Consider the following 9643-nt stretch of genomic DNA (forward strand, 5'->3'; position numbering starts at 1 on the left):
TACAGTTGTAAATGTCAATAATTAAAAATATATATATAAATCTAGTGGATCCGATATGAATTATTTTACAATGGCATGATATAGTATTGTGGAGAATCTACTTGATGGAACTCAAATAAAATTTCTAGAATAGAAGGTCTCGAGGCCGTCTTCTTTTCAAAAGCCAAGGAGGATTATCTGGTAATGAAGAAGAAGGAAGATAAGAAATATTTAGGTTTGGGTTGTTAAAGAGTTTATCATGGAAGGATTAAAATCTTATTCTGTACAAATTGGCAACAAAGGGAACATTGAGGCTCTCTTTGATGAGTCGTATTTGTGACAAAGTAAGGAGCTTAAAGGATTTTTGGATTGTAAGGATTGGATATATGAGGAATTTGATGGCTAAGTGGAGCCCCAAAGCTCAACTCGGAAAGTCCAGATGGGCCTTATTATGGTTATATAATCAAGGATTGTGATTTAATATTGGATTGTTGGTACAACTCAATATTCGTTGATAGTCACGTGTCTATTGGTGTTCAGTATGGGACGAGTTGGGATGTCAGCTGTATAAACTATTTTAAAGATAAGACCAGGGAATCCAAATTTTAAATGGTAAATGCGAGGATAAGTTATTTTTGTATTTACCTTATTTTTGTATGCGCTTTGAACTATAAAACATTTTTAGTAACAAAGCTCATTTATGACTAAATAAACGATTTGCCATAAACAAGCCAATGAAAATCTTCCTGGCATTTAAATATCCTAATATTGTGTATTTTGCGTAATATAATGATGGAATATATAAACGGGAATACTTTTTCTATTCTATACTGATATATTGGTAATCTATAATCTTCTTCCACTTCTAACTCAAGCTGGCTATTTCATGAACGGATTATGTCCTTCCTTTCTTGCTCTTCAACTTTTCGAAAGCTCTATAATTGACTGATAAACTTGTTTACAACTGTTTGTGGAAAAATACTGAACAGAGCCAAGTACTAGGTAATCATTTCTAACCCTTTTTCGAGAACTTTCCATTCAGGCTGAAAATAACCTAACAGTTCAGAAAATAACACAGCAGGATCTTTTAAGGAAATGTAGTTTATTTCTTTTTTGTGTGTCGGATTCAATCGTGCTGTAGCAGGTTGTAGAATACTTCCTGCTCAGAAACAACTACAAATAGTTCGATTTTCCAGTCTTTTCGATGGTATATAGGTTTTCGATTATTTTGGAATTGGAGATTTGAATTGTTAGTATAAAGAATATACCGTTAGCTGTGTATCCAATGACATATCCTGTCACTAGAAGCTGTCATACAGCATCGAAGGCCTTTACATCCGCCTCAATCTAGATTTCCGTCAGGGGTATATGACATTGACCATTTCCTTTCATTGGCTTCCTGTTCAATTCGAAACGAACACGAAGCCAGTTCACATTTGATTCTACAAAGTTCTAAATAAATCGAACTTTTTAATTCAAATAAAGAAATGATTTAGTAAAACAAAGAATATCCTAAAAGTTATTCTATGAATAGTAAAAACGAATTGTGGTTGATTTTATGCCATACTGCTTGTATTGATTGGGAAGTGATTAAAATTGCTGAAAACACAAACACCATTTTGCGAGACTTGTTTATTCGTACACAGTGTTTGTTTCCTTTCTTAATAATCTGATTCGATTTTATTAACGATGGCAGTAATTAACCGTAGTACCACCTAAATGGAAGTAAAAAAAAAAAAAATGTTCATTAAATTACATACGATTAAAGGAGATTCGAAAAAAATCTAGTTAGATTTTATTCTATGTTTAAATTTAATTAGAAACTTCCCAACCACCCAAATCAACTCGTTTCTAACCTGGCTTCTCCTTCACTACCTAATAATCCACCTAGGCGTCTGAAAAGAAGATGGCCTCGAGATCTTCTTCTTTAGAAATGTTTTCAGAGTTCTATCAATGGGTAGATTCTCCACATGTTTTTATCATGTCATAATATCACTTACAGCAAATTTACTTGATGTGTATATGTGTATACAGTTGTAAATATCAATAAATAAATTATTAAAAAAAAAAAATTAATTAGAAGGTTTTACTCTATTAGTACACGTTTTTTTGTTTAGTTGTGTTAAACCTCTTGAAGAAGTAATGTTTAAAATAACTCCTATCATAAACCAGTGAAAACAAAAAAAATAGTAAGAAGAGACTTTTGTTTAGTAATCAAAAAATTATAATTTATATTACTGCAAGACTTTTTATGTTTAAATTGAATCAGGTATCTAGTGAAATTTTTATTTAATAAATTGAAGTATATGTGCTAATTAACATTTAATCTGTAGATTAAATTTACAGTAACACCCAAGATTTTAAGGTTACAGTTTTAGCCAAGATTCCCCGCTGGAAACCCAGATGAAGACCTGAAATTCAGGGCGAAACATCGGCATAAATAAATAGTTTTTTGTTTATTTATGTTGTTTTTGCTGAAACGTACCCTCCCCTCTTCCCCCCGACCATCTTCTCCAATCAGTAATCTGTGGTCATTTATTTACACCTCATTATTAATCAATAGATAAATTTTTACCTAATATGAGAGTTATTAATATTAATCTTGGGTTTTTCTTTTATACATTCTGGATTAACCACTTCTTTCGGTTAACCGTCGATGTCTCGTTCCCGACTAGTACGGATAAAAGGGGTTCTAATACATATATGTATATATATGTGTTTATTTTAAATATGAGGCCCTTTGGAACGAGTTTGCAAGCTAGTTGCCTGACCTCGAAGACCAGCCCTCGACTCCAGATCGCATTGACATTTCGTTTTGGGTCAGATCCATTTCAATTTATCCTTAGCTCTAAAATTGGGATGAAATTTGATATACCAGGCCAACAGAGGCCTAGTCTCCCTAATAGTTATTTCAGTAACCTACTTTCATATATTTCGACAAATCATCATCTCCAACCATCAATTTACATTTCAAGATAACACTTAATTAACGACTAAATAAACATCTGATTAAAACTTTTAACTTTGTTACGAAAAAGATATTTCTAATGTATTTAACAATCTATAGTTTGCTCAAGATGAATTGAATAAAATCTGAAAAATCATCTTTGATAATAATCAAAATGATATTGCTTGTACAATGTTCATCTTGATTAATGATTTATATTGTTTAGCATAAATTAGGTCGGATCAGAAGTACTGTAAAGTCACAAATCAAGTCCCTTTCCTATACCATATAGTACAAGAGCCCAAGAGGAGAAAAAAGGCAGTTATCTCAACCCAATTTTGGATTTCTTTAATGAAAACTATGTATAATTAATAATCAAAATTGATGAGTCTGCCAAGTATAGGTAGGGGGAATAAAAAATGGCGGCTGTTTCAAAGTGATAAAAAAAACTAATTTTTCATTTGGAGCTCTATATCTTAAAAAGTAGGAACAACACAAGAAAACCTAAGAGAACATCATTTAAAGAAGAGTAAATTTGCTTAAATATGAGCCCTAACAGAGTTATTTACGTTAAATAGTTTTCGAGATATAGCTTTTTAAAAAGCAGTACTTCATAAAAATGTTGTATAGGACGTACTAAAAGATCAGTAGTTTGTGAATTTATTTTGAAAAATTTATATCAACCCAAAAGTCAATTTATTTTAGCAAATATGAAAACTACTATTCCTATGAAGGTAAAGGTCATAAACTTCTTTATAGTACATTAAACTAACTTGAATTTGAGTGCTAATAGACATCTTCACGTCACATAGTTCCTGAGATATAGATTTCTCAAAATAAATTAACTACTAATCTTTCAGTAGATTTTTAAGAAATTTTGCTTTTTAAAAAAAAAAAAATTATCCAAAAAACAAGAAACTAATATTTTGTGAATTTCTTTAGTTAAATATAATAATAGATATTACTCCTACGATGATGTACGTTATGACCTACATTATTGTACATTAAACTAGCATTGATTTAATTAAGTGCTAATAAACGTCTGTACGTCTAATGATTTTTGAGATATAAATTTATCAAAATGAATTCACTAATTCCTGATTTTTCAGTCAATTTTTTTTTTTTTTTTTTAATGTTGCTTTTAGAAAAGCTATATCTCGGGAACTATTGAACGTAAATGGCTCTTTTAGGGATAATATTTCAGCAAATTTACTCTTCTTTAAATAATGTTCTCTTAGTTTTTAAGATATAGAGCTGCGAATGAAAAATTAATGTTTTTTTAAGGTTTTGAAACAGCCGCCATTTTTTATTCCTCCTACTTATACTGGGCAGACTCATCAATTTTGACTAGTAATTATACATAGTTTTCATTGAAGTAATCAAAAATTGGGGTGAGATAACTGCCTTTTTTTATTCCCGGCTCTTGTACTAAGGCCGCTGTGGCACTTATTTATTTATAATACTCATTAATATTTAAAAATACATATTATTAAAAATAATGAAAAGGAATGAAAACTGAAAAGGAAATATTGCTAGGATTCTAAAAACAATTATTAAAGTTTCTAACAGCAGTAAATGCCAAACTAGTGAATTTCCGCCAACTGAATGGAGGTACCACATAGGAATTGCAATTTAATATTTCAACAAATGCTTAATGGTTTATTAGTTTAAATATATTTATGTAAAAAATTAAATTAACTTCAGATTGAAATTTGTCAGAGCATGGGCGTACCTAGCGAGAGTGGAGCTGCCCTCCCCCGCAAAAGTAAAAAAAAATAATAAAAATTAATTTTTTTTCCAAGTAAATAATAATTTTAATAACTAATAAAGCATTACATTTTATTAAAATTTTGGTTTGATTCACCTTTTCCGTGCTGAAACATCACAACCTGATTGACTACGAAGTCAGAGGATTACATTTTCAGACACCGAATTTAGTTTTTTTTTTGTTTTAAACAGCTGACCAAATTTTGATTTGTTTTCGTATATTTAAGTGCTATAAAAGAAATTTTAATTTTTTTTTTTATTAAACCATCCGGGTTGAGGTTAGAAAGATATTCAAAGTAGTAAAAAAATTATTTATTTAAACTTATGTTTATCAGGACTTAATAAATAAAATACTAAACATGAAATGGCTAGTAAAATGAATTATAAAAATAAAGCGAGTAAATGCAATGAAAAGAACAAAATATTAATAAAAACAATTAATCCAATAATCCTGAAGAAGAACTGCAACGTGGGCTTAAACGTTGGTTTCAAATGAATAGTTTTTTTTTTTTTTTTTTTTTTTTACAATTTTGAGTGATTTTCTGTCCGTTCCCCGGACTATCTTATTTTTCAATTCTATACGAAAAAAAAAACTATCAATTTCCTAAAATTAAAGTTATATTAATCGAACAAGAAATAGAAGAATAAACTAGAAGTACATTATCAATTTAATTGTATTGTAACTAAATGTATAGATTGAACTTAGAGATTGATTATTACATTGATGATATTTTCTGCTGTGTTGCAGATTCAACTCCAAGAAGGCTGAACAAGGATTGGTGTTGTCTGAATGGAAGTGATCGGACCTGGACTGGTTGGTTCCTGATTGGTCGAGACCAGCTCGGCAACTCGGTAAGTATTATTTATTATTAAGTATATAAGTATTATTTATTTGATATGTAATTTATATTATGTTGTACGATTCTCAATTCTCAGTTTCTCTATTTATGAAAGTCATGGTAAATAAGTGCTTTGGCTTCATAATATTTACTTGAGGTTTTTAAAATTGTTTTTATTCATATAATATAATTAAATATTTAAAAATTAAACGAATAACAAATATTTCGGTATTAATCAACGATTTAAGGGTTAGTTAAATAAATTTAGATTTTGTTCTTATATATTAGAAAAAATGGTTCACAGATGACAATATAATCGGTCAAGACAATCTCATTTTTATTTTTTAGATAATTAATTATCATTCGTTGCATTTTAGATAAATAAAATCAAACGAAATTAGTTTTTTTTTGTTTTTTTTTTTTTAAAAACTAACTTTAAAATAAAGAAAAGTAGTAAAAAAAATAAATAATAATAATAACATTTAACTAGAGAGTTGGAATACACAACTGAGGTAGGAAAGTTAAATTCAAACGAAACCCATTTTTTTTTTTTAAATTAATTAATTAAAACTTACAAGTCCACTTGTAACATGTCAAATTTGACTCACATTAACTGTTTTCCATGGAAAAATATTTTAATAAAATAATAATTAATGACTGAAATATAAGAACCAATTTTGATTTATTTAACATTTTTCATCATTTGGCCTAAATAAGCGACAAAACTTAACGGAATACAGAAAAAACCAAGTATGGTATGGTTTATTATGTAAAAAAACAGGAAATGCATATCAAATTGAAAAATCAATAAATTAAATGAATAGATTGTATTGGAAATGCACAAATATAATCTCGATACAGTTTTTACACAATAGAAATGATAGTCTTAAATTTTTTATCGATGTTTAATGACTTACGATGATGATAAAATATCAAGTTGTGTTTTCCTCCCTTCTTCAGGATCCAGCTCAGTTGAAATGAATTCAAACTGTTTAAATAAAATAAACTTTATCAAATTTTAGTATTAAAACAATTATAAAGAACTATAATTCCGACGTTTGGGCCAATTCTACCATCCTCAAGGATAATAAAATTTTAGAACCACATAAATTTTAAAAAAACTTTAAGTGGGGTATTCTGCCAGGTCGTTATTTCAGTTCACAATTACCCTATTTTGTCAACCCTTCATTAAAACTTTTAATAACAGTTAATTTGCATACATTTTTTTTCTGTCAAGAATACAACAGTTCAACAAAAAATAATGAAGCCGTGTTCTTATGAATTCAACCGGAAGAATTAGATGGTCTCGCCTTAATAGAACCCCTGTCTCTATTTTTTTTTTTTACTCCAATAGAAAACATTGAGACAGGTACAATTTCTGTGAACATTGAAAATTACATGAGATTAAAAGTTTTATTTTTTAATTTAATATGTCGAATTGACAACATAGGGTAATTGTGGACTGAAATTAATGACTTGGGCAGAATAGTCTGCATAAAGATTTTTTTAAATTTATGTGGTATATTTAAAATATTTAATATTGTAATAATATTGTCATTGAGGATGGCCGAATTGGCCGAAACGTCGGACTTATAAAGAAATATAAATTGTTTTGAGACTAAAGTTGGATTAAATTAATTTTATTCAAACAATAATCACCAGAAAGTGTAAAGATTAAAAATAAATTCACACGTTATTCCTATAAGTTTTATTTATATTTTAGGCACATTCTTTCACCAAAAGTACTCTTGAATATAACTACGTTTTTTATTATCTTGAACTAATCCTCCCAATAATCCCTCACTACATATGAAAGCAGTAGTGTTTAAGTATTGTGATGGGATCTGTAGTGAACCTAGGGGGCGGAGGGTATAGCCTTTGTTATACATATTTTTTGTTTAAAATTAGGATTTATAAACATTATAAATAAAAATATCTGTCTATAAATTAAAAATATTTTGTAATTGATTATATAGAAAAGCAAATGAAAATTTCTTGACAAACCAAACGTAAATTGAACTAATTTGAAAAATAATGAAATATTATACTAACGGTTAATTATAATTGAATCAATAAAAAAAAATTAAATACAAAAGTGAGTCTTTAAGACTGTTAGGTAAATAGTTTCTCTATTGTAAAAAGATTCACAAAAAATAAGAAAATATCATTCATTTTATTCAGCCTAATGTAGTAAATTTATGATTTGATGGTATGTAAGTATTTGTAATGAAGGATCCACTTGCTATATTATAACCTTATTTTTAATTTAATCAACCTAGAACGTCATTTTCAAATAAAAATTACCTTTTTTATTTTATGTTTCGTGTTGTCGCAAAAATTAATCTTTCCTAGACTAATAAAAACGGTCTATTAATAGCATTGAAGGTGATATTCGGCATAACCCAAGGTTCGCCTCACCCCTTGTTGCAAGACTACCGACACGCTCTTGTAGGTAACACGGAGGGCACATAATTAAAAGGCTCCAAACATTTAGGTGGATCCCCGAGTTTTTTTTTCCTGTGGCCCTACTTTTTCAGGCAATGCCCCTTCGACTGGAATAAATTGCCCTTTATCTTAAACCAAACTGTAAAATAAGATGTTGTTTTTTTAAATTATTGTCAGAAATTAAATTTTTTTGCGCATTGACAAGCTCTGTACAATTTTAAATGGTTATTTTTATTTAATTAAAAAATTAATATATTTAAGTTGCCTTTAAGTATCAAACGTTTATTGCTTGGTGCATTATTGGTGTCTTATACATTCTCATTATGTGCATTAAAAAAATTTTTTTTTTTAATTCGAACTTTATTTATTGATAGATATTACAATCTACCACACCATTGTGGGCAATAGCTAATAGTGATGAATGATCACATTCTTACTAAAATGAAATAAGAATGAAAAATAAGTAAATAAATGAAAAAAAAAAATAGTACATAAAATAAATAAAATCTCTCTTAAAATATATATGGACAGAAGGATAAGGAAAATGAACATAATCAAACTATGTGCATTAAGAAATAAATAAATAAAATAAATTAATGATAAAAACAAAAATAATACATTTACACTCCTACAATATTTACACAATCGACCTGAGGATCCCAGAGCCGACTCTATCCCCCAAGTGTGAGGGGTAGAGCAGAGCTTATAAGATCCCAGCGCATCCCTCTCGCCGCATTAAAATTAATCATTTTAATTCCATACGATTATTGAACGATGTTATAATTTTAATACTGAAATAATATTACAATGGAAATAATATTATGTGTCTAATGCCTCTATTACAGACCAACTGATGAAATGTTATGTATGTATTAAACGCTTAGAATTAAAAATATTTGATTTCGTTTATCTCATAATGCTATTTACTTTAAACTAGGTCACATAGACAAATAGGCAATGGAAAAGAATACAATTAATTTAAAGAAAAACTATAAAAAGCGTAAAAGAATAAATTAATTCCGTTTATAAATGTTAAACGTTTACTAAGAACTCAGTAAGATTTCTCTGAACACTCGTTCGCCGTTATGTGATTTCTTTACCCTCGCATTCTTTTTCCCCTTCTGAATTCGTAGTATATCAGTAAATATTATAATTTACATAATGATGGTGTAGGCGTGTAGAGAAACTACCAATTGGTAGCACTCTAATGACGTTTTTACATTAGCAGGCCTCGTGGCTATCTTCTTTTCACATTAGGGGATTTTATGTATGATTTTATTTGTGACAAAGTAAGGAGCATTGAGGATTTTACGGAGGATTTGATTGTAAGGATTGGATACGAGAGGAATTCGAAGGTTTAGTGAAGCGACAAAGCTCAACCTCGTATGTCCAGATTGGCCTTATTACAGTTGTGTAGATGAGTCTTTTGTAATGGATTGGAAGTTTAGACTGTTTGTCTAGTCAGTGCTGTAATAGTGGGAATCGGCGAGCAGTTTACTGTCTTTTCGGTCTTGTGTGAGGATTTCATGTCAGTCGTTTGTCCAGATGTAGTCCAAGGATGCGGATCGGCGGACAGCTGTATTGACGGTGTAGGGGATGGGACCGAGAATACTACCTTGTGGAACTCCAATCAGATATTTTTTTTTTTTTTTTTTTTTTTTTTTTT

General features: G+C 29.2%; 1 protein-coding gene across 2 annotated transcripts in view; it reads left to right on the plus strand.

The window, feature by feature from the left end:
• LOC106689817 (uncharacterized) overlaps positions 1–9643 on the plus strand; it is a 353286-nt gene that overhangs the window by 48789 nt on the left and 294854 nt on the right. For both annotated transcript variants that reach the window (XM_067050474.1, XM_067050475.1), the window contains exon 2: positions 5442–5545. In XM_067050474.1, the coding sequence (XP_066906575.1) occupies positions 5442–5545 (104 nt within the window). The remainder of the gene's footprint in view (positions 1–5441; positions 5546–9643) is intronic.

Source organism: Halyomorpha halys, unplaced genomic scaffold (assembly GCF_000696795.3).
Source record: "Halyomorpha halys isolate HHAL.00 unplaced genomic scaffold, Hhal_1.1 Scaffold643.1, whole genome shotgun sequence".
NCBI classification, from domain to species: domain Eukaryota; kingdom Metazoa; phylum Arthropoda; class Insecta; order Hemiptera; family Pentatomidae; genus Halyomorpha; species Halyomorpha halys.